General features: G+C 41.6%; 2 protein-coding genes across 3 annotated transcripts; both read left to right on the forward strand.

Moving 5' to 3' along the window:
- Nucleotides 1-214: 214 nt before the first annotated feature.
- On the forward strand, nt 215-13,864 carry gmps (guanine monophosphate synthase). Of its 2 annotated transcripts, XM_040131473.1 has the most exons (17): nt 215-301; nt 1,108-1,237; nt 2,709-2,881; nt 3,014-3,128; nt 3,546-3,643; nt 4,430-4,533; nt 4,702-4,895; nt 5,520-5,685; nt 6,129-6,280; nt 6,503-6,676; nt 7,741-7,846; nt 8,071-8,186; nt 9,202-9,327; nt 10,108-10,223; nt 10,347-10,477; nt 11,492-11,664; nt 11,802-13,864. In XM_040131473.1, exons 2-17 carry the CDS (start codon nt 1,211-1,213, stop codon nt 11,901-11,903), a joined length of 2,073 nt encoding a protein of 690 aa, XP_039987407.1. In that variant the 5' UTR covers nt 215-301; nt 1,108-1,210; the 3' UTR covers nt 11,904-13,864. The 2 variants fall into 2 exon arrangements, with proteins under 2 accessions (XP_039987407.1, XP_039987408.1); XM_040131474.1 differs by lacking the exons at nt 215-301; nt 1,108-1,237 and adding an exon at nt 1,443-1,944.
- A 422-nt stretch (nt 13,865-14,286) lies between these two features.
- Nucleotides 14,287-24,063, forward strand: LOC120792171 (vomeronasal type-2 receptor 1). Its single transcript, XM_040131237.1, has 16 exons — nt 14,287-14,312; nt 15,916-16,086; nt 16,624-16,915; nt 17,000-17,242; nt 17,361-17,552; nt 17,744-17,869; nt 18,091-18,275; nt 18,584-18,704; nt 19,149-19,376; nt 19,784-20,011; nt 20,253-20,352; nt 21,194-21,357; nt 21,479-21,674; nt 21,874-22,103; nt 22,230-22,429; nt 22,975-24,063. The coding sequence occupies exons 1-16, from the start codon at nt 14,287-14,289 to the stop codon at nt 23,291-23,293; spliced, it is 3,021 nt and encodes a 1,006-aa protein (XP_039987171.1). The 3' UTR covers nt 23,294-24,063.
- The last annotated feature ends 1,319 nt before the right edge of the window (nt 24,064-25,382 follow it).

Below are 25,382 nucleotides of genomic sequence, written 5' to 3' on the forward strand. Positions count from 1 at the left end.
AAATATGGATACTGCCACTACACAATTTTTAACCCAAATAAAGAGGGTGCAAAAGGAAAATGTCTGAGGCCAGCGCAAAAGCAACACGCGAACAATGACTGCGAAGGTAATTCATGCAGTGATTTATTTATACACGTGAAGAGGAAAAGTCCAAAGTGCAAGCTACACCCTGAACATACAGTACAGTAGATGTGTTAAAGTACAGGAGGTTCCTCGCACAGACTTGCTTTCTCTGCCTGACAGAGTCTGAGGCACTAGGGTTAGGTGATATGACAATATATACTCTGGGACTACAGCAACGGTAAGAGAGAGCTCTTCCTTTAATAACTTTGTTTGTATCGGGCCATTGTTGGCAATGTTGCAAACAGATGAGCAGGACTGTTTTATGCTAATACTGAATTCATAGGATCAAGTACTGATTAAGGATATTTAATTCACTGGATAAGCCATCTGGGTTATATATATATATATATATATATATATATATATATAACTTGAGTTTCCAGAAAATGTGGTATATTATGATACGTCTTAATATTGCAATATAAAATTAATGATTAATTATTGTGACGCAAGATTTTATCCATACAACTCTGTGCCCCTTGTCCTTACCCACAGTTTTGTCTCGGGAGACTGAGATTTATCAGCATTGTGTCGTGAAGAAAGCAGCAAATTGAATCAGGACACATTCCTATACACTATTAAGCATCTGAGCAAATGTTGCTAATTCTAATTCTCCTTTGGAAACCCCCAACTATCATGGGTTAGGGTTTGGCAAGAAGCCCCTGAAAGATCCCCCTGGACAACTCTCTGAGAAACACTGCCATACTTTACCGTTAAACTCCATCTCATAATTTATGAGAAAAGCACCCAGTCGCTTCTCATATTTTATCACGTTAAGTCAAATTCCCCTACGCTGTCCAAGTCCAGCCCCCGAGAGGCCACTCTCCCTCACTTCAGTTTTTTAGTCTTAACTTTGCGCTCCACCCATGACACACGGGCACGTTTATTTAGTCTGTCCCCACTGTGAAACTTATTCCCAGCTGTAGTAGGCGAGATCGTGACAGCCCATTTTCAAACCAACAACCCAATCTGCTTTTGAGACAGTAGTCGGCGTACTGAGCCAGGAGCTAACCAGTAGCTGTCTCTCCGTGAGAGCTGGGACACCGAGGCGAGGGGGAGAGCTCATTCCACAACACGGCAGTCCTCCATGGCTCTGTGCAACGGAGACAGCAAGGTCAGTGGAGCGGGGAGTGCCCGCGGCTCCGGTACTGGGCAACCCGGTTGACTTCGTGTTAGGACCCTGGTTGCTGGTGTACCCCCTCCCCCGGTTAATTACGGCCTGTGCGCACCGTGGGGGGAAAGTTATGGAGAGAATGTAACGTTACCACCAGTACGGCTGAAGAGCAATGAGTCCGCTGTTGTCTGCCTGTTGCAGCGTTACATTAACATGTTGCTTGTGGCTGCTTACGAGACGGGCAGTGTATCTCAGTGATGTTTGCCATAAATATAATCTTTGACATATTTCGGTATTAAACATGAGCACCTTCCTCTTATGGTGGATCCCTCCAAGACCCTTTGCCTCCAAGCACCGCGTGGGGTTTAGCATAGCTTCGCTAACCAGCTGCTAACAGGCTAATGCTAATTACTAATGTTTATACTATCCGCGAGCTAGCATGCTACATAGGAAATTCGTTAGCTAGCTTTAGCCGGGTTGCCACAATTTGTTATGACAGTTGTACTGACCAGAAGTTTTGTATTGTGGAAGCTTTGGCGTTCATTTTGTAGGCAAAATAATTTATTGCTTACGGCTACTGTCACACACTTTGCGCTAACGTTAAGGGACAGGTTTGCTAACGTCGTCACTAAGCTAGTATGAGCCGACTTGCGGTTACCGGTCTGACAACCCGAGCCGGCTCTGCTGCCGTTTTAACAGCTGATCTAGTGAAGTATGTTGTTACACTGCCGAGTATTTTTCTGATTATTGTAACGCTAGAGCTGCTGTGATTGATGACTGTTTGTTTTAAGGGCTATACCGTGCTTTAGATGATAAATCGAAGGTGGTGGATAGCATACCTAATCAAAGTTGTTTTTAGAAGCCTCAACGGCGGAAGTGTTTCCACGCACCACGTGGGACCATGTTTCTCGTCTTGCCTTCCTTACCTACCCAGTTTTTTTTGTTTATGGAGATCACTTAGCTTTCAGTGATCTGAGCAACCCCCCCCCAAAGAACGTATACTGAAATTTGCTTTTGCTTTGCGAACATTGATCTGCGCAGATGTTAATAAAAATAACAGCCTGACATACAGAGCGGTGGAGAAAAACAGTATACCGTAGTAGAAGGGTCCTCACTGATAACCTTTGAGTAACTTGAGGGTTTCATGTGATTCAACTGATGGGCTGAATGGCTTCAGCACGCTCCACGAGTGTGAGTGTGTCTGTATTGAAGCTCACATGTTCATAATTATCTTAAGCCTTATTGAGTCACATTTTCCACGGGGGTCAGCGGTGCAGCACAGTTCATTCTAGAAGGAGTCGTTTACCGTATACCACCACCCAGTTGTTAAAGACAATTGAAACTTTTGTGTCCTAGTCAAGATCCTGTTAACTTGTAAACACTAGTGTGCAAAAGTGACCACAGGTGTATAGTTTTCTGTCTGCTCTGCTCGGCACAAACTGTGTGGTTTGATGAATTTATGTGTCCACAGCTGGAGATCAGCAGTGCAGAGCAGAATGGGTCACGTGAGGGTGCGGTGGCGATCCTGGATGCTGGGGCCCAGTATGGCAAGGTGATTGACAGACGGGTGCGAGAGCTGTGTGTACGCTCTGAGATCCTCCCTTTAGAGACCCCAGCGTTTGCTATCAGAGAACAGGGCTACAGGTGAGCATGAGAAGCACATGCAGTAGAGATGTTTTTCCTTTTAGCATCATTATTGCACTATCCTGTCAATATAAATTTGTTTTGTAACACATTTTAACTTGATTGTTTTCTTTCTCTCTCACCCTCTTTTAGGGCGATCATTATTTCAGGAGGTCCAGCCTCTGTGTATGCAGAAGATGCCCCCTGGTTCGACCCTGCCATATTCACTATAGGAAAGCCTGTCCTTGGAATTTGCTATGGGATGCAGGTATTCATGTACATGTGTACATACAGACAGTAAAATTCTGAAATAGGAAGCTGTTGTGGTGATTAGGGAGACCATCCTTCTTCCATAAGGCCTTTGTTCAAGGAAGTATTTGTGTTACACTCATTAACTCTGAGTGGCTGCACTCTACTGTCACTCTACTCCAGGCTGTTGTCCAGCTCTCCTGGGCCAACTGGGACCACCTTCTTCAAGGCCACTTTGACACCAGCTGAGGGATACGAGAGCATTGCAGTTTTCCCAGCTAGCCTAAAAATTAAAACTAGCTTTCAAGCACATTTCTCTAAACTGCAGGCAGTTGTGCAATGTTTGGAATCATACTAAAATATAGTCTGTGTCTAAGTTTTAACTTTGATCTGTGTGTTTGTGTTTTTTTTGTTTTTGTTTTTTTTTGTGTTACAGATGATGAATAAAGTTTTTGGTGGCACAGTACACAAAAAGAGTGTAAGGGAAGATGGAGTGTTCAGTATTGGCCTGGACAACACTTGTTCTCTCTTCAGGTAATGTTGTTTCTCATGTGCTTCTTTTTATGTGTGATTGTATTATAAATACAATTGTCCTCTTGAAGCTGTACACACCTGGCAATTTGGAAAGAGAAGATCATCGAGTGATGAGAAATGCAAGAGTTTGAGGATGTGGACAGGACATACTCGGTGCAAGAATAACATGATACCTGACACACCTCGTAGAGAGAATTTCTGTACAGGGAAGACAGTATCACTCTACAAATGAACAAAGGCTGGGTAAACTGGCATTTATTACTGGAATACAAAGCCTTTGAATGGAACATCCAGTATCTCTTGAAAAGCCACAGTTGAACACTGTTACTGAGTTGTTTTACACTATGTGAGAGGTTGTGCAGGCATTTTCTGTGAGTGACTGACGCTCCACATTATTACACTGTATTCTGCACTCCATCAGATGCTGTGACCTGATTAGAAATGTTTTGTTTGAAGTTTTTGCATAGTCACATACGGCAATTTGGTAGCTATTACTAGTACTTCTGTTTTCTTAAGAGGCTGAGGACAAAGTGTTATGGACATTGTGTAAAACACAAGTGCTTACAACATAAACTGCAGAAGCATTCCAGCAGTCACATATTTTCCCTGGTTGTTACACAAATACTGCAGAGTCTAAAATGGAAGGCTGCAGTCTTTTATTACTGTCTGCCTCTCACACTTAACTCATATGCACACACTGAAAACAGTAACTGCACACACATACCTATTATACACCGTGTTATTGAACAACACACATCTTCCTCTGATGTCTGCGTATCATATCAGAGGCCTTCAGAAGGAGGAACTGGTCCTGCTAACCCATGGAGACAGTGTGGATAAAGTGGCTGATGGCTTTAAAGTGGTGGCCCAATCAGGGAACATCATTGCTGGTGAGTAGCACGTGAGATAGGCTGTGACCTTGATTAACATAATCTAGAATTAGATTGTGGTGCATGCAATTCTAATTGTGCATGATTTTATTATTGAAAAGAACAATTCAGAGAGAATAAGTGGCACTGTTATCTGTCCCCTCATCACATCTCTGTTTTCCCCACTAGGCATTGCTAACGAACAGAAGAAGCTGTACGGGACACAGTTTCACCCTGAAGTCGACTTGACGGAGCGAGGCATGGAGATGCTGCGTAACTTCCTCTTTGAGATTGCGGGATGTACAAGTAACTTCACTGTACAGAACCGTCAGCAGGCCTGCATCAATGAGATCAGAGAAAAAGTAGACAAATCTAAAGTGCTGGTGAGTGAAAGTGCACTTTCATAGGTGTATGTTTTGGCGTCTAAACCATTTTTAGGGTAGAGAGAGGGCTTTAAAGAAATGAGGAAAACAGAAAAAAAAATTCTCAGCATGTTTTAACCTAAAATTGGAGATAATTTGACTAAAAGTCTAAAGATGATTTGCTGAGTATGAAGTGTGGTAGCTGCTCAGTAAGTGGTGACAGCAGCAGTGGTGGGAAGTTAAGTAGAACCAATTAAAATATCAAATTAAACCCTGTCTATCTGAAAAGAGGTAGTCAATTCCCTGAGCGGCTTCAAACTGGGCTTCATCTCAGGGGAGTGTGAAGGCGATAAATGAGTGTAGGGAACGGGCACAAGATTTATATTCAGAGAAATAACATGCAGCTTCTGTTTCTTCTTTCTCAACTACATTTTGAGGGATACAACTTTCACTATTTGTTACTAAACTCTGTTGTAGCTTGTTCCTGCAGTAGTGGCATTTTGGGTGTGAGGTTCAAAAGAGTCGGTAGTCAACCATTTACGAGCAAAGCAAGACGAACTGAGAAAATTAGAAGCTTGCGTAACCATCAAATACACACATACAGTTGATGTTGTGGTAGACTTTGTTTTTTGCCGGTATCCTCAGGTGCTGCTGAGTGGTGGAGTAGACTCCACAGTGTGCACAGCCCTCCTCAACAAAGCTCTGAATCAGGACCAGGTGATAGCAGTTCACATCGACAATGGCTTCATGAGGAAGAGGGAGAGTCAGAGTGTGGAGGAGGCCCTCACCAAGCTGGGCATCAAACTCAAAGGTAGGGACAAAGCAGAGATGGTACAGTGAGACCTTTCAAGTCTTAAAAATAATCACTATAATGGAAGACTTAAAGTTGGGAGCATGTTGACATAGTGAAATAAGCTCTTGTGATACACAGTAGCTTCAGAAATTATGATCTAATAAGACTTCCCAATGAAGTGAAATAAGAAAACGAATTAGGATTATTTAAAAATTATACTGTTAATTATACTATATATTGCCATGTGATGTGTAATTGGCATTATTTTATGTCGTCTTAAAGACTAAATGACTGATCAGGAATGAAGATTTGTTACAGCCCTAGATATAACAGGATACTGAGCTATTACTATACTTATTTTGTCTTTGATGTGATTTAGCAGTGTATTTTTTGAGTCTCTCATAACCCAGTTGTGCCTCCTCCTCCTCTCTTTCTCTCCTCTAAAATGTTTTACTCTTCAGTGGTAAATGCGGCTCACACCTTCTACAACGGAACGACAACCCTTCCCATCTCTGAAGAGGACAGGACGCCACGGAAACGCATCAGCAAGACTTTGAATATGACCACCAACCCTGAGGAGAAAAGGAAAATTATCGGTGACACATTTGTCAAAGTGAGTACAAGGTTTTACAGATCCTTTTAACAGAGGCGCTATATAATAAAGGTTTGTAACACAGCCTTGTTACTATACTACGTATCATCAGTTGTCACATTGTCAGTTCAGCTGATTTTAAACTGCAAATTTGTGCAAATCTGCCAGTATGGGCTCTTTGTTTGTCTCTGATTTACTAGTTTATTTGTTGTGTCTGATGTTATGAATCGTGTTGCTTCACAGGTGGCAAATGAAGTGATAGGAGAGATGAATCTGAAGCCAGAGGAGGTTTTCCTGGCCCAGGGCACCTTAAGGCCCGATCTCATTGAGAGTGCCTCTCATCTCGCCAGCGGCAAGGCAGAGGTCATCAAAACACACCACAACGACACCGAGCTCATCCGCAAACTCCGAGATGAGGTACTGGACACACGCCTGTAATCAATTTCTCTGATGCGTCTGCTGCTTCAGAGTATGGACATGATATTCAGTAGATAATGTATACATTTATACCATAGGTCATCCCAAGAAGTTAACTTTCATGTGTAACAACTGAGGAACATGGCGCCATGATATAGAGCTTGTAGTGGAAAAATTAATAACAAATATTTAAAGGTTAAAAACAGTCTTGACAGTCATGTGCAGAAATCCCCAAAAATGCGACTTTCCAGTAGGTATAGACATTCTACTGAGGACTGCATTGTTAAACAGCTCAGTCAGTGAGGTTATAAAGTACAACATTGTGCTGATTCATCATAATTACAAATACAGACAAAAAATACTTGTCAGGGGATTTACCCAGTCATTAAGACAAGATCCATTTCAACACACTCACAATTTATCGCATAAATTTTGCAGGTTTTCCTAATTCACTGTGTCACTCTTATATTTATATTATTACAACTACACACTGACTTGTGGCAGGGGAACAGATTTCACAGCCCCTATGGCCAACAAAAAACTACTTCTTAGCATTAAAAAAGTTGCTCTGTGAATGAACGCCTGTAGCAGATTTATTCTGAAGTACGGTGAATATTTTAACTTAAGGTAAAAAACTGGAATTTGGAGCAGACAGTGAGTGTCATCTGGTAAGATTACTGCTGCTATTACAGATGAAATGACCAATAGTTTCCATAGCAGTCAGCACCAGACAAACAGTTTGATACCTCAGTTCGATGGCAGGAGTATAGCAATCGCATAAACGTCACTTTCTTTTATTAAAAGTAGATTTATAAATCCCCTCATCCCCCAAAGAGGCTTCCTTCTTAGGGAATGGTTCAATATTACACTACACTACACTCAAAGGAGCGCTGAAGCTCCTGTGAAGACAAACACTCACTCTCCTCTTTATTAGCAGTTTAGTGCTCATATATTGTTTGTTTGTTTTTTTTGTTTTTTTGCTCAGCCTTTCTATATAAATGCAAAACTAAACATATCCCTGACTCCCTCTCTGTTGCTGATTCCTCTTACTTGTGATCCTGCAGGGAAAAGTAATCGAACCGCTGAAAGATTTCCATAAAGATGAGGTCAGAGCGCTGGGGAGGGAGCTGGGCCTGCCTGAAGAGATTGTCTCTAGACACCCTTTCCCTGGCAAGTACATAAACAAACACGCCTATGATAAAACGATACAAAAGTGATTTTGTATCCACATATTGCTCAGCGATGTCGGCTTTTTAATCTCTTTCTGTCGTTGTCTCCTTTCTCGATCTCTCTTTCCCCTGTGTACCCGGTTACTTATTCAATCAGACATACTCAAAACCCTCACATCACTCCTGTATTTCTAAAAACTGCACCTCATCTCTCCTTGTATTTAGGTCCTGGTTTGTCTATCAGAGTGATTTGTGCAGAGGAACCTTACATCTGTAAGGATTTTGCTGAAACAAACAACATCCTCAAAATCATCACAGACTTCTCTGCAAGCGTCAAAAAGGTCAGAAAAATACAGATGTATAAAAAATCTAATGACTGCTTGGTTGATGTCCTACATTTGTGGAGATCATAAAAACAACTTTAATTACATAAATTGGGAGAAGAACCCCGATTTATGTAATTGCAATTAATGGCAAGACATTAATTACTGCGAACACGCCTGTCTTTCAAAACATTTAGCAGTTTAAACTGACTACCAATTTGTATGCCAGTCTTTGCAGTGAAGCATGCATATTTTTATTTATTAACTGAATCACTGCTTATTGAAAACACCCCTCTGAGCTAGTGCTGAAAACCGTAAATTTCCTGATGTCAAATATTTGTGGTAGTATGCAGATCCGAACAAATCAAAAACAGATGCAGGATTAAGGGAAAGCTCCCAGTATTTTCAGTTAACCAATAGTGTGTGACATGTTGAGCTTTGACGTCTAAGGAGTAAATGAACTCAAAGCATCACAAACTACCGGTGAATTATTGGTCATTAAAATGCTGTACGAGCACACAGAGTGTGAAGACTTGTCTCAATTATAAACATGCATTGATCCCCCAGCAATTCCCTGTATTTTAGGGAAACTAAATGACTAGATTCCTGAGGAATAAACTCAGGAAAGTCACAAAATCTAGAAATAAAGATACCAAGTAGCTGTTTGTAGCCAAGCAATCAGTAGAGTGGAAGCTCTGCCCACACAGCAGATTAGAAGACGATGGCCGCTGTTTATTCTGCCTGGTTAATTATGGAGTTAATAATGTGCAACCTCTGCTGGTTGGTTTGCCACATGGCACCAAGAGCAAAACATTTGAGATGATTAAGGAGGTTTTATGTCTAGATTATTTTTGGTACATTGTTTTTTTTTTATACTGACAAAGTTGATGTATGCCCGAAAGCTGGTAAATGAGAAGTGTTCCAAAAATGATTAAAAGTAGTGGCAGCATAGACAGAATTGTATTTGTAAATATGAAACTGAAAGGACAGAAACATCAAAACAGGAAAAACTGCTTCTTTCTCTCCTCTCCAGCCCCACACCTTGCTGCAGAGAGTCAAGTCGTGCATATCAGACGAGGAGGAGGAGAAGCTCATGCAGATCACCAGCCTTCATTCACTCAATGCCTTCCTGCTGCCCATCAAAACTGTCGGCGTCCAAGTAATCCAGTTCATCAAATCTAATCAGTCCCTCTGTATTTTTTTTTCTTTTTTGCTTAACCTATTATAAATGCCACAAGAGACGTTATTGAGCAAAACTTGAAGGCTTGAAACAGTATGTGTCACTCTCGTTGTTTGTCTCCTTGAGTTAAAACTATAATTTAGTGGTTAACCACGAGACACACCCACACACAGAAAGCTTCTGCGTTGGTTACTTTTTGACTCTCTCTGTCTAGCTGAGGGAGGGATCTGTTGTAACAGGCACATTTGACTGATGTGAGTCTCTGACGTGTACAAAGGGTGTGTTCTTGAAAAACAGATTAAAACAGATTTTTTGGCAGCAAAAAACCCCACCATTTTCCACTAGTTTATACTGACCTTCACTGTTGCCTTGAGAGAACGATGGTTACAACCACTTTCCTCACCCAAACATTGCCGTCAGCCAGTGACTGTGTGTGGGTGTGTCCTATTACATCCTGTTTGAAGCCAGAGATTTAAAATTTGCCCTAAACCTCAAATTGCAGGGCAGACAGGAGCCTGTAGACAAACACAGAGTTCACTGCCTGGGGAATTTGTTTGAATGAAAACAGCCAAATTATGCAGTCTTATTTATAGAAACCTCACTGTTTATTCAACTCAAAAAAAAAAAAAAGTAAGGGAAATTACACACGTGTACACTAGTTTATATTTGTTGAGGAGTTTTTTTTTCTGGTTTTATTTTACTCTCCTAAAGATTTTAGCTTTAAAAATATGTTAAAATAATTTTACATCTCTGTCTCAGGGTGATTGCCGATCCTACAGTTACGTGTGCGGTGTCACAAGTAAAGAATCTCCACACTGGGAATCTCTCATGTTCCTGGCCAGACTCATCCCTCGCATCTGCCATAGCATCAATAGGTAATACACAGATCTTCCCACGCTTCACATCTCCTCAGTAAAATGCCATGTTAGACACTCAGTGCTGTCGGTGGTCGGTAGAACGGAGACCCATTCCCTCATTCATGTCTCTCCTTTTTCCAGAGTTGTGTATGTATTTGGATCCCATGTGAAGGAGCCTCCAGTAGACATTACCCCAACCTTCCTGACCACAGTCGTTCTGAGCACGCTCAGACAGGCCGACTTTGTAGCTCATGTTATCCTTAGAGAGTCTGGTAAGTGTGTGTGTGTGTGTGTGTGTGTGTGTGTGTGTGTGTGTGTGTGTGTGTGTGTGTGTGTGCCCAAGTGATTACACATTTTAATTTAGCCCTATTTATTGAAGCATTACAGATTATTGGGGGGATTTATATTTGGTGAATATGTGCGAGCAGCTTTAGTAATACAGCTACAGGTTCTGTAAAGCCATTCACTCCCTTTACAAAGCCTGGCATTAGTATGCCCACATATACATAACCAGAATAGTGCACTTGTGTGCATACTTGCATCCATAAGTGGAATTTCACACCTCCAGAGGCAAACATTGTTTGAGAAATGTTCTGTGTTCTCCAGTGAGAAGACTTTTCTTTTGTAATATGTCTGTACTGTGCTGCTTGTTGCTTTGGCTTCAGTTAGTATTTCATTGTGCTAGTTTAAGATGTGATTAAAAGGGGTGGTTTTTGAAGATCATTTTGATCATTTTGTCCAAACTTCATATAAATGGTCCATACAGCAAAACGTAAGTCTTTTTGCTGCTTTAAGACATTCCAAATGTCTTACAGCTATGTGAGCAAACTCCCATTTTCCTATTGGGGACACCCAGTCAATAAAACCATCATTAAATGGACAAAATCTATTCATTGAAACATTAAATTAGAGGCATAAACCTTAACTTTTTGCATGTTCAAGCTACAATAAATTGACAGAGACTCTCGTGTTGGTTGTTTTTATCTTTTTGCCGGTTTATAGTGAAGATGGTAATTGATTAGTGATATTGAACAAGAGAAATTCGACTTGAGCTATTGGCGCTGTGAAATGGACAGGTGCTGTATGACAAACTGGATAAATATTTCTAAATACACAGATGGGAAGATGTTTTCCAACTTCCACAATCCGCCATACAGATAGACATGAATTCATTTAAAAAATGTTTTTAGGGTTCAGTCTTAGAAAGTGAAGCTACTTTGTTTCTTTGGTTATTAAAATTTGCTAAAGCAGCGTTAAGATCTTTAATTTCTGTCTTTTTCTTTCAGGCTACTCTAGTAAGATCAGCCAGATGCCGGTCATCCTGACCCCCCTGCACTTTGACCGTGACCCACTGCAAAAGCAGCCGTCCTGCCGACGCTCTGTGGTTGTCCGCACCTTCATCACCAGCGACTTCATGACCGGCATCCCCGCAATGCCTGGCAACCACATCCCAGAAGAGGTATACAATGATTTGGTCTTAGGTTTTTCCTCGACGTGGCGGCATCATCTTTCCACCATGGGTACTAACTGAGGTTCAGGGATTGAGCAGTTGTTGAGCGTCTTAAGAGTTATTTGTCTTGTTGTTTGTTTTCCCAGGTGGTGCTGAAGATGGTAAATGAGATCAAGAAGATCCCAGGCATCTCCAGAGTCATGTATGATCTGACTTCCAAGCCACCAGGCACAACAGAGTGGGAGTAAAACACAACATGACGTCATGCCAATAGGACACACACTCAGACACAATGCACAAACACACTTAACAGATATCAGAGAGGGCTGGTGAACTCCTCTCCTTCTCTTCTGTCCTTCCTCCCCTCTAACCTGTCTCCAGCACCCCCCTCCTCCCTTCTCACCCCCCTCTCTTCAACATTCCCATGAAAGGCAGACTGTACTGTGATGGGCGCACATGCAAAGGCGCTACTGCTCTGCTCTCCCCACCACCCTTCCTCGGTCTTAATATTTTTGGCGATAGGGATTGATTAATGTTGGTTATTGATAATATATTGTCATTTTTGATCCATGTTCAACAGAGTATCTCCTGACGAAAAGATAAAGTGCTGCTTCCTTTTGTGAGGTAAACCATTAAAGGCAAGTGGCGAGAAGCTGTGAAAGTTCAGAAAGTGGACTTGATGTTGTGCCTCAGGTTATGGGATGAACTGAACATGAAAACAAACAAAAGTGTAATGAAAAGGAAAAACAGCAAGAGGAGGATTTGAAAATCTTCAGCAATTGTTTTCTGCCTTTCTTGTCAGATTTTTTTGTTTTATTGTTGTAGGTCAGAATGTTTTCTGCCTAAGACTATTCTCTCTATTTGTTCATTTTCACTTTCTGCCTGTATACTGTGCGCCGAAAAAGGTTTTCTGAACAGATGTAAAATTGAACAGACAACCTGTGTGACCAATCAACAACTTTAAAGCTTTTTCTTTTGCCAAAAGTAGAATACGCTGTGGTGATGTATAACATTGCGGGCTCCTCTGACGATCTTCTCCAAACTACATTTGTTGACAAGAGCTGTTGAATTGTTGCTGTACCCACTGTGGACAGCAGTCAACCCAAGAATAGCTTCAATATGTTGACTGGTGTGCAGCTGTGCAGGAGGCCAATATGATGGGTAACTTTGTGTGTGCCTGTTATTTTTTTTTGTTTGTTTTGTTATCTTTTTTTTTTTTTTTTGGTGTGGCCTGACCTGGACCTGTTTCCAGAAGAGGATATAACAGTGTTTCTCCTCATGCTGCAATACCTATGCTTTTTATGAAACATGAACATGGCAAGATGACTAATAACAAATCAAATTTGTAAGAACAGTAGAGTTTATGTCAGTTCAACATTATTTGGCTGCTCCTCTGTTGTGCAGGGTCACATTTTTGCACATTGTCTTTTTTTTTTTTTTCCCCTCCCCCTTAAATCCTTGGTGCTTTATCAGCACAACAGAATCATACATCAAGTGGGAACTTCACCTTATTAAGTGTGTCGCTCTGTAGTGTCAAAGGGCAGTTTAAGAGTACTGTCTGTTTCCATCTCTAACATAAGTTCACTGTGTCTCAGAAAGGCATTATTGCGTCATTTATTTCTGTCCTGTACAGTCAAAACATCAAGCACATCATAACCTCTAGTCTTCAGTCTTGTCATTTAGACCTCAGTGAATACGTTGCTCAGGTTTAACTGAGTTTTAAAAAGTGTAATGTACCCCGGTAGAGATATTTCACTCGGACATGGTGGTTCTCGCGCCTCCAGAATTTGTCTTTGTGCCTCTCATTCTCTGTTATATCCTTAACATTTAGTGGCAAAATACTCCCAATGCAAAAAGAATGGTTTTCCTAACTTGTCTTAACTGCTATTAGTGTTTCTCCCTCTGTTCGGCCTTTTATACGTGCATTTTATGTTGCATATGTCTCCATAGAAAACAACAGCTTGATAATAATGGACATATAATTTTGTAGTTGGATTTAATTGCAAAATCCATAAGATTAAGTTATGCAACCCTTGTCAAATGTTTTTGTTTTTTTTTGTTGTTGTTTTATTGTTTTTCATTTTTTTTGTTCAACAATGCTCATTCTCCTTAGTAACGTGCCTCAAACCAATCCACTGCATGCAGTTTCAACTATGACGACATTTGTACAATGGAAAACTGAGCTTTAATAAAGATCTCCATGTTGAAACTTCTCATATCTGTCATGAACAACTAATCTACTGTGGACAAACCTGTGTACGTGTTTACCTAATTTTCTTCATCTCTCAAAATACGATAACATATAAATATTTTACTTATTTTTTTGTAGAGTATTGCCGTTTGGGAGTACATTTTTGCCTCAAAATAACAAAAGTTTCCAAGAAAAACAAAACAAAACATATTAGAGGTAGGCTGACCTGATATGATTTCTTGTTAATAAAATACCACCGAACCCGAATTAAATGTTAGTCCACTAGAATGGAAAGGCTACAAAAAGGGAAAAAATTTAATATACTTTTCAAGAAATAAATGCATTTTAGTTAAATATTGCTTCAATTGAGCTATTTTAAAATGAATGAACCTGTTGATAGTCACACATTGTAGGGAACTGGATGAATTCAGAGAGTCGAGATGAGTCAAAAAGCAACAGTGTCAGGGTGCTCAGGTTCATATTTTTTATTTGTCGTTTTCCTTATTTTGTTGTTGCTATTTGATTTTCCTTTTTGTTTTATTATTTGGTGGTGTTTTAGGTCCAAGTTGTAGTGGAGGTCAGAGTTAATGCAGTTTGTGTTAACCCTCTCCGTGCTTAAAATATCCTGAGCTTATTTTTAATTTTTTTCCTGTCTTGAGTTGCATTTTTTTTTTTTTTTTTTTTTAACTATAAATGAAGAAAAAAAGAATTGGTGGAAAACAAACTCTTTTAATGCAGCCTTATGTGTTTTGTAATAAAGCGTGCTAACAGCCAGATCACTCTAATATCGAAAAAATTCTGAAACAACACTGAAAGCTTGTGAAGGTATCTCACCACACTGAAAAATCTTCACTTAATTCTCATTTATTCATTTACAAGTTGTCATGCAAAACTTACAGAAAAGTAGAATACACAGACAACTTGCTGGAGATCGCTATCTTCCATTTAACCGTGTGCCTCCTTAAAAGTCTGTGCGGAGCTGGCCTTTGAAAATAGCATTTTTGTAAATGACGGTACATAACTGATTTCTCACAAAGCTCATCAGTATCAGTCAGATGTCTCTCATGTGGCTGTGAAGGATCACAAGGGCCAAGTCACACACTTGCGCACACGCACTGATGATAATCATTTATCATCAGCAACTATACAAGAAATACATCTCAGTAGATTCCTGCTCTCGGTGTGCAAACTTCCCTGTAGTATAATGTCATGTTAAAAGAATGACATACAACTACTGTAAACAGCCATATTTTTAAAAGAAGGCTACAGTGCAATTTGATTTGATTAAAATACTATTTGTGTGTAGTTGGTCCTCGTTACCCAGCAGAGGTCCCTCTGTGTGCTGGGGGTTCAGGTGTGTGTTTGTCCCCTCGGACGGGGAGACAAGAGCAGACAAGTTCAGTCATCCACCAACACACTGCAGACACACACTCACGGGACATGAAACAACTTTGGAACAGTAGCAGTGCCATAATGTTGTGTAAAGCCTGTGCAAGTTACCACATGCAGCTGCCAATTAACTCCTGGCCTGTGGCACCTTGTCCTCTGCAGCTGACCCGACTGCAGACTAATGAACCGATTGGTATTTACAGGAGGACAGAAAGAGAGAACGATGAAATAATGGGATGTTTCTTTGAAATTATTTGACGCAAGCGTGTGCTTGTGCATGTTTTTGGTGGTCCGTGGTCCAGTTTGTGCTCTTGGAGGGTGATAAAACCAATGTAACGAATTTTGACCCACACTTTGTTATATATGTCATTAATGAGATAATAATGCTTTCGGTATTTACTAAAATTTACTAAAATGAACAAAGTCCTTCTTTTCTGTGTTTCACATTTAAAAGTGATTAATATGCTCCCAGCCAGTCTGTGTCCTCCTCTTCACTTTTGCACTGCTGAATCTGTTCTCAGCTTACCTTGTGCAGCACATCTCCCTTAGGAGCAGATAAGACACCTGTCACACGTTGCTGTCTGCCTCACTGAGAGCTCTCCCGACTCCTTCCTGCGTCCACATAGCATGGAAATCGGCCGCTTTTTGCTTGAATTATGTGCCTTTTTCTATTTTTACAGATCTGTTTCTGCAGAGTCCACGTGCAAGCTGAAGGCCAAGTTCAACCTGAGCGGCTATAAGGATGTAGAAAAGAAGAAGGTTGTTATTGGGGGGATGTTTCCTGTTCACAACCGTATTGCTTCCACTGATGGCAACACTTCAAGGGTGCCTGTCTCCTCGGGGTGTGAGGGGTGAGTTGAGCCATCTTTGACCTGTTCACAAACATATTTTTTCATCATTGGGATTGTATTAGTTTAGTCTCCTTCAGCTTAAGTTTTTGTTCGATGTATTTAACTAGTCATAGATAAACTTGTAGTCCTATCGAAGTCAAATGTTTTTTTAATTTTAGCCCTTAAATGACAAATAATTTTACTCGAGTGACTTAATTATGTATTTCTACCACATGGTGTAGCCCTGAGATCTTTTAACTTCATGTTTTACTACAGAAATCAAGACAGAGCAGGGCCGCATCTTCAAATTAGCTACAGCGGCCCACATCGTTATGAGGACAGGCCTTTACAGTGTGATATGCAACAATAATTAGTGAGTCTGTGAACTGTAAACTCTTGTGGGTAATCAAGACTGAAACAGTCTGTGTATATCTTCAATCAAAGATTTAAATTTTGCTCATATACTGAATGTGGAGGCTATAGAAGACAAAAGACAGTAGAGTAAAACTGATCTCTAGAAACGTACTGCTCGTTCATTACCCTACCAATGTCACCCAGGTTTAACTTCCGCACCTTCCGCTGGACCCAGACCATGCTGTTTGCCATCAACGAAATAAACGAGAGGAACGACCTGCTGCCCAACACCGACCTGGGTTACGTCATCTACAACTCCTGCTTCACCATCTCCAAGGCCGTGGAGGGCACCCTCACCTACCTGACGGGCCAAGACGAGGCCGTACCCAACTACCGCTGCGGGACGGGGGCGCCTCTGGCTGCTCTAGTGGGTGCTGGGGGCTCTGATCTGTCCATTGCCACTGCCAGGATACTGGGACTCTATCACTTCCCACAGGTAAGGCAGTGATGAGTGACACATAGGTAGATAAAGACGAGGAGATACCACCAGAATGAGACATGTTCATCCTCTTATCTTTAGGTCAGCTATTGTTCAACATGCTCTGCCCTGGAAAGTAAGTTCCAGTTCCCCACCTTCCTGAGGACCATTCCCAATGACAAGCACCAGTCTACAGCTATGGCCCAGCTGGTGCTGCACTTCGGCTGGACATGGGTGGGCACCATAGCTGCAGATGATGATTACGGCAAGTACGGCATCAAAGACTTCAAGGAGCAGGTGGAGGAAACTGGTGTCTGCATCTCCTTCTCTGAGACTCTGCCCAAGGTAATCTATTCATTTTGTCGGTCAATATTTCACTGTCCCACCTTTTATACACTGTCATTTTTCAATTTTTTTTTTTTTAATGTTGAAAAAAAATCTATACCACTTGCATAAACTTCAGGTGAGTTCCCCACAGGACATCCAGCGTATTGTTGAAACTGTAGTTGAGTCCACGGCCAAGATCATCGTGGTCTTCTCATCAGACGTGGACCTTAGTCCTCTCATTCTTGAGCTGCTCCGGCACAATGTGACCAACCGCACCTGGATCGCCAGCGAGGCCTGGGTCACCTCTGCTCTCATCAACCAGCCTGGGGTGAGTGCTCAGTCGAGTGCTGACCGAGGGTGAAAGCTCATTGGCTGACTGACTGACTGACGGATGTTTGAACAGAAGCTGAGCAGTTACAGACGTTCTAGAGGCTCTAACCAGTCTGAACAAAATATGTGCATCACAGTTTGAGCTGAGGCTGATAATGATAATAAAGGTTGATGCATGTTTTCATGCAGGTGAGCTCAGTGCTGGGTGGTACCCTGGGCTTTGGGGTGAAAAGGGCTGACATCCCTGGGCTTCAGCGCCATCTACTGGACCTGGACCCCTACACTGACCCTCTCACTGAGGAATTCTGGGAGAAGGTATATTTATTAAGGTGTTTAATTGACCTGAGGAACTTTGGGTGACCACTGATCTGTCTCCAAGCATTGAGTACCCACACCCAGGGTCTGACAATTGCTGTGACAGTTAACTGAAAACTCTGAAAAAGCATGCCTTTCTTTAGATGCCAAACACTCACTGGCAACATAGTCAGCGCGATCCAGAGAAAGCAAGTTCTGTGAACATACTCTTTGTCTTACAGATGTTTAACTGCACGCTGGACTATGGCAAAGCTCTGAGACAGGCCAAACAGAGGGCCAAAGAGGTTAACAGCACACTGTCAAGGGCGGTGAGGGGTGCTCCCGATGGGCTGTGTACAGGGAGTGAGTCTCTGGCACAGCTCAATAACACCTACTCTGATGTTTCCCAGTTGCGAATCACTTACAGGTCAGTTCTCACCACCCAAACAACTACTGCAGGTCTACTGATGTTAGTAATGTCAGCACTGCAACAAATTCCTGTTTATCTTTATGCTACTGTGCCTAGGCTATATCAATCTGCTACTGGTAGTAGTAGAGGTGATAGTGATAGGACTCTTTCTCTGAGGAGTCATAGCAGTGATTTACCATTATTTAAGGGACAAAAATAGTGGTAAATCAGTGCCTCTGAAACTTTTGTCTCCACTCTACTGCAATGGACGTGAATGGAATTTAATTTGTGCTGCACAAAGCATTGAAAAAGGTGTCTCACCACAGTGTATACAAAGCCGTGTACGCTGTGGCACACGCCTTGCACAACCTGGAGCACTGTGTGGATGGACAGGGACCGTTCAGTGGGAACAGCTGCGCTGACATCAACAACTTTGAGCCATGGCAGGTATGCATGTGTGTGTCTGTGTGTGTGAGAATACAAATGAGCATATGTTTGGCTAAGAAGACCAGAAGCCATCACAAAAGATGGCTAGAGTATAGTGTGTATAAGAAAATATATAAAGATCGAATAATTGAACAATATGAGCTTGAAAACTAATTTTGTTTTTAGTCCTTTGTCATTGGTTGTATATGTGTGTGTGTGTGTGTGTGTGTGTGTGTGTGTGTGTGTGTGTGTGTGTGTGTGTGTATGTGTTTTGATGTGTGGTTGTTAAAATCATTGGCAGATCATATGTGGTAGACCATTTATGTTGATTGTTTTGAGAACGGAGCCCTGTGTATTATGTTCTTTCAAATTGTATCTTCTATTTTGTGTGAAATCGTGTGTTGGAAATGTGCACTGAAGTGACTGAAAAAAAAAGAGGGGTGACTCCATCTCTCTCCTCCTTAGCTGATGTACTACCTGAAGAACGTGCGTTTCAAAGTGCCGAACACCAACGAAGAGATCTACTTCGATGACGGGGATGTGGAGGGCTTTTATGACATCATTAACTGGCAGGTCAATAGTAATGGGGAGATATCCTACATCACAGTGGGACGCTACAATGGCTCAGCAGCCCCAGAGGACAGGATGACCATAACAAATGACTCCATCGTGTGGAACAATGATGTGCTGGAGGTCAGGAGCACATTGATTAAGACAGCAAGTAACCACATGCTCTTCTAGAATATTATTAGTTGGTTCATATATATATGGTACATATATAAGTCTACTCACTCTTTACTTGTGAGTCTTTGTATGCATGTATGTACGCATATCTGTGTCTATAAATACGTGTGTGTGTGTGTGTGTGTGTGTGTGTGTGTGTGTGTGTGTGTGTGTGTATGTGTTTTGATGTGTGGTTGTTAAAATCATTGGCAGATCATATGTGGTAGACCATTTATGTTGATTGTTTTGAGAACGGAGCCCTGTGTATTATGTTCTTTCAAATTGTATCTTCTATTTTGTGTGAAATCGTGTGTTGGAAATGTGCACTGAAGTGACTGAAAAAAAAAGAGGGGTGACTCCATCTCTCTCCTCCTTAGCTGATGTACTACCTGAAGAACGTGCGTTTTAAAGTGCCGAACACCAACGAAGAGATCTACTTCGATGACGGGGATGTTTCGGGCTTTTATGACATCATTAACTGGCAGGTCAATAGTAATGGGGAGATATCCTACATCACAGTGGGACGCTACAATGGCTCAGCAGCCCCAGAGGACAGGATGACCATAACAAATGACTCCATTGTGTGGAACAATGATGTGCTGGAGGTCAGGAGCACATTGATTAAGACAGCAAGTAACCACATGCTCTTCTAGAATATTATTAGTTGGTTCATATATATATGGTACATATATAAGTCTACTCACTCTTTACTTGTGAGTCTTTGTATGCATGTATGTACGCATATCTGTGTCTATAAATACGTGTGTGTGTGTGTGTGTGTGTGTGTGTGTGTGTGTGTGTGTGTGTGTGTGTGTGTGTGTGTGTGTGTGTGTGTGTGTGTTACAGCCTCCTCGGTCAGTGTGCAGTGAGAACTGTCAGCCCGGCAGCAGGAAAGGGATCCGGCAGGGAGAGCCAGTCTGCTGTTTTGACTGTATCCCGTGTGCTGATGGAGAGATCAGCAACACAACTAGTCAGTGCCAATTTTTCAAACTGCACCTTAAAGATGTGACAATATCTTCCTGAAAAGTATGAACTTCTACTGAAATATAACCCTTAGTGATTTTTTCTTTTTTTTTTTTTTTCTTCTTCATTTTCAAATTTTAATCAAACAAATAATACGTAGGAGTTCCAGACAAGGGGGCAGTTAGTCATATCTCAGTGAATCTGTCAGAAGAAAATACTGCTCTGTTTTATTTCATTACTTAAAAGCCTTAAACTACTTAACTTCACTTCACTTAAAGTCAACTCAGCTGTGGTATACTAGGATCTCATCTATAATCCTATTTGGAACTCATTCTATTTATAAAGCAACCAAAAAAAATAAATAAATAAAATACATAAACTAATGTGATAATGACGTCTTATAAACCTTTAACATGCATCACTGAAAAAATTGCCAGTTATCCCAGTGAGGAAGTTGTGTTAATTTTGCTTCACAAAGCAAGAATACACTGAAAATCAGAATCCTCTTGGAATAATAAGACACTAAAAAAAGCAAAAACAGCTTCTGTATTATTTTACACTCACATTCACTGTCAAATCGCACTGAAACGGTTCCGGATCAGGAAGGTCTTATTTACGCTGATCAGTCCTGTCGTGTTTTAGAGGACTAGTGCATCTACTGGGCCTCCTGGACTGTTTCAAGTCAATTACACCAAATGACTCTGTATGACAACTGTTGCTGTTGGTCTTCAGTGCCAACATAGCCACTGCCACTGTTTTAAGGGACGCACAGACCCTCAGTCTAGACCATGCTGCCGATTACCACCCTCTCCTTCACTCTCTGACAGATGCTCGTGAATGTATCCTGTGCGGTGGAGACTACTGGTCCAATGATGCTCATGATACCTGTGTATCAAAAATCATTGAGTTCCTGGCCTTTGGAGAACCGCTGGGGATCACTCTCATCGTCATCTCTGCCTTTGGAGCATTGGTTACCATCGCTGTCGGGGTGAGAGCCACAAAGGGAAATCGTACCTACTAGTGATGCCAACAGATCCCTCGTTGTGGAGAGTAAGGAGCTAAAACGTCAAATGCTGCATTTCATTGTGTTTGTGTTCTTCCTTAACCAGGTGGTGTTTGTTGTGCACATCGGCACGCCTCTGGTGAAAGCAAATGATGCTCTACTGAGTTTCTCACTGCTCTTCTCGCTGGTGGTGACCTTCCTCTGCTCCATCGTCTTCCTTGGAGAGCCTCAGGACTGGAGCTGTATGACCAGCCAAGTAGCCCTGGCTCTGGGCTTCGCTCTCTGCCTCTCCTCTATCATGGGTGGGTACACTCTCAACAAAGGTATACCTGATTTGCCTGTTTATGTGTGTGTTTTATATGTCTGTGCACCGTCTGCCTGGCAATAGTCCCATGAATTGTATCTCTGACTCTCACAATCTCAACATCAAAATCACAAACCACTTTTTTTCAAGGCTACAGACTTTCTGCACTGCAGCATGCTGATATATTTTTACTTCAGGTAAGGCAGCAGTGTTGATGCTGAGAGCCCAGGCTCTGAAAGCAGCCCGTGCCAGAGCCAAAGCAGCCGCCAAAGCTGCAAAAGCAGCCGCTGAAGCAGCAGCCAACAGCGGAAGTCCTGATGTCATTGTAACCAACACAACTAACAACGAAGCCTGTGCTAACCCTGAAGTTGATATTCTCACCTGTGCCCACCAGAGGGCGATAGCTGCTACGGCAACATTAATACAGGTACATACAATTTAAAAAAAAAAAAGAAAACTTGCATCTCAATTGACATCTTACGCTGACTTCTTAGTATTAATATTGCCAGATGTTATAATGTCATTTTAATGTATTCATCCTCCTTCTACCCAGGCTATCGCATGCACAGTGTGGCTCGTCGTCTTCCCTCCGTACCCTGTCAAAAACACCTCAGCCCAGAACATAAAGATCATTCTCGAGTGCGATGAAGGCTCTGTGGTCTTCATCTGTTGTATCTTCGCCTATGACATCCTGCTGGCTCTGCTGGCCTTCATCTTTGCCTTCATAGCCCGAAAGCTGGAGGACCACTTCAGGTAGGTAACACACAGTTTTAGGGAAAACAGACAATTAGGGAAGCAGTTGTATATTAATATCACTACAGCCACCCGCTCATTGGAGTCAAAGGAAATAAACAATAACCTACAGAATAGTTCTGCCTCGTAGTTACGGGATAACCGATTTATCTTTTATCTGCTTTAGATATACCCCAATCATTGTGCAATGCATAGGGATAGGTCCATCAAGTACAGAATATACAGTGTAAAGTTAGGGGGGATTACTTCTTGACAGACACTTGTGTTTACCCTTACTCATATTTTGGTTGTTTGCAGATATCAGCAGGAATTATTTAAACTTAGACTGCTGGTACAAACAGACAAATCACACTGATATCCTATAAAAGGCACATTTGTTGGTTCTTTTTTCATTCTAATGTCTCCTTGGTTTTCCTCTTCTGGTCTTATACCAAACTTTGAGAGTGGGAGCATTAAACCCTCCCATAGTCGAGCCACCTTGGCGCAAAGAACTTTGTTTTTGACACTTCAGAGGCATAATGCATGTTTCTTTATCTGTCTTCCAGTGAGGCGAAGTGCGTGACCTTCGGCATGCTTGTCTTCTTCATCGTGTGGATCTCCTTTGTCCCAGCTTACCTCAGCACACGTGGAAAGTTCATGGTGGCTGTCCAGATTTTTGCCATCTTGGCCTCCAGCTTCGGCCTGCTGACCTGCATCTTCCTGCCCAAGTGCTACGTTCTTTTGGTCAAGCCTGAACGCAACACAGAGGAGATGATGAGGCCCCGTGCCAAACCCCGCGATGGGATCTCGACTGGGAACTCGATCGGGACCTCGGCCTCACTCGCTACAGCTGCTACGACTGCATCCACTGCCATTGATGATTAGTGGGGAAATAATAAGAAATAAACTGAGCCACAAAATTGAAAATTGCAAATAATGTAGATGGCAGCTGTGCCTCTGCTTCACTGGGCAACTGGTCTAGCTGATAAGGGTTCCTAGTCTTGTCATTCACATTTATTTTACAGTCATTTTGTTTGGTCTTACTAAACAGACAGCATATATTATTTACAAAATATTTATATTTATACTGAATGAGGCGTGTCAGGCCCAAGTCAAGTGTATCTAGGGTTGATTTCAATAAGGAATATCCATGAGGAAAGAAAACTGCTACCTCAACGATTACGAAACATCTCAAAAATGCATTTTCAAAAACATAAAATTGATGGTGTATGAGTAAAACACAGGAAATTTTGAAAGGCTCATTCTTTAAGAACAATGTAATTTCGACTGTACTTTCTTCAGTATGATGTCTGACAGTTCTGCTAAAAGATATTTTAACAGGTTCAGACTCGTACTGTCAAAGCTGCTGTTGTTTCAGTTTTGGTAGCGGAAATAAAATGAAGGCAGCGTTTACCTCAGACATCTTTCTTCTGTACTTCTAGCTGCAAATCAGTTCCAAACACATCGGAGAGTTTTTACAGTTTTACAGTTTTAGTTAATGATGTTCCTATCAAAATATTTGTATACATTTTTTTATTACCATAATAACCTGTCAGTGTGTGACACAAATTGGTGTAACTCTGTAAGCACAAGACATTGTTATTTTCAGTCACTGTTATGTGTGTTTTTCTTGTTAAAGCAATAAATTCATCCTATGCTCAATCCTGGGGCAGTGCTGTCAAATATGGGTAAAAAAATCCAGTCAGTATATTACATTGTACTGCTTAACTGTCAACCTGGAAATATAGTTATTGTCTTCTCACAGTTAAGCAGGTCTGCAGGGAATGATCTTGTTTCATTACATTGTCTCTCGACATTGCTGCGCTTCCGTTGGGCCACTACTGGGCCACCAGATTAATTAAAGTGAAAGAATGAATGAGCTATAAACATGTTCCAAGTGTCTCTTTCTAGATCAGTGCCAGTGGAATCAAAAGAGTGCACATTTGTGGCACTGTTCTGTGGGCAAATAATTCAGCCGTGCTTTCAGCGAGTATGACCAAAGGGGACTGTAAAGGTCCTTTAAAGCTGCGCTAATAAATATTTTTATATTAACAATGGATCAACGCTAAAATATAGATTCATCAGATAGACAGAAACTTGCCTCCAAATGAAAGCTAATGTTGCGCTGTATCTGTGGATGTGTAAATAAGCCGCTGTTTGTTTGCCATCTCGGAGTCAAACTACACTGTTACCACACACCCAGATACATGAGACAAGGTTCCTCTGGTGGAGGGGATGCCCCTGATGCATCAGGGTGGGGGATGCTGCATATCTCTCAGCTGGCTTCAGTGATCCAGCAGAGGGAGCTGCAGGAAGCTGCTCTGGAAATACAAATCTCGTTTGCTCTGCCGTTGCCACCACAACCCCTCACCCTGACTCAAGACGTAAAAGTGTGTTGATGGCAGGATGGATGGAGATACCATTACGGGGGAAATATGACATTGTAAAAGGAGTAAAGTTTTACACTGACCAGGCACGTTTCCAAACCACTGCTGTAAGTGTCCCAGAGTTATTCAGGTCCCACAGAGCGTAAAGAGTGAACTGAAGAGAACTCTAACAGGGCAAATAGAATAATGGTATTAATGTGTGTGGGTGTGCTGACTTTCTCCAAAATCACTCTGAGCGTCGTTAACCTCTGTATTACAATGGAGCGCTATTTCATGCATTGAGTTAAATCTTTTCATAATTTTTTCATTTTTTTTGTCCCTCTTTCAACTACACACTATTATATTTATACACTTCGAGAAATGTGGCACTGGGAGAAGCTGGACCTAATATCTTTGTATCTTTGTAGTTGTTTTCGACTCGTGTGTCTTTGTGTTGTGCACAAGATGTGTATGTGTGCTCCCTCATCGTGAGCACGTGGCTTTCCAGGAATCTGCAAAGCTGTGAACTGTGTCCAATCAAAGCTGTCAGTGTGGATGGTAATAAATTCTCCTGCTGACAGAGCGGTGAAGGAATGCGTTTATCATTT

This window comes from Xiphias gladius, chromosome 7 (genome assembly GCF_016859285.1).
Source record: "Xiphias gladius isolate SHS-SW01 ecotype Sanya breed wild chromosome 7, ASM1685928v1, whole genome shotgun sequence".
Classification (NCBI taxonomy): Eukaryota; Metazoa; Chordata; class Actinopteri; order Istiophoriformes; family Xiphiidae; genus Xiphias; species Xiphias gladius.

Coding starts and splice junctions, on each gene's coding strand:
- gmps (XM_040131474.1), top strand. CDS start 1,876: ATGAGCCGACTTGCGGTTACCGGTCTGACAACCCGAGCCGGCTCTGCT. Junction 4,534..4,701: donor ATCAGGGAACATCATTGCTG/GTGAGTAGCACG, acceptor TTTCCCCACTAG/GCATTGCTAACGAACAGAAG. Junction 6,677..7,740: donor TCCGCAAACTCCGAGATGAG/GTACTGGACACA, acceptor GTGATCCTGCAG/GGAAAAGTAATCGAACCGCT.
- LOC120792171 (XM_040131237.1), top strand. CDS start 14,287: ATGAGTCAAAAAGCAACAGTGTCAGG. Junction 20,353..21,193: donor TGACTGTATCCCGTGTGCTG/ATGGAGAGATCA, acceptor TTCACTCTCTGA/CAGATGCTCGTGAATGTATC. Junction 22,430..22,974: donor AAGCTGGAGGACCACTTCAG/GTAGGTAACACA, acceptor TCTGTCTTCCAG/TGAGGCGAAGTGCGTGACCT.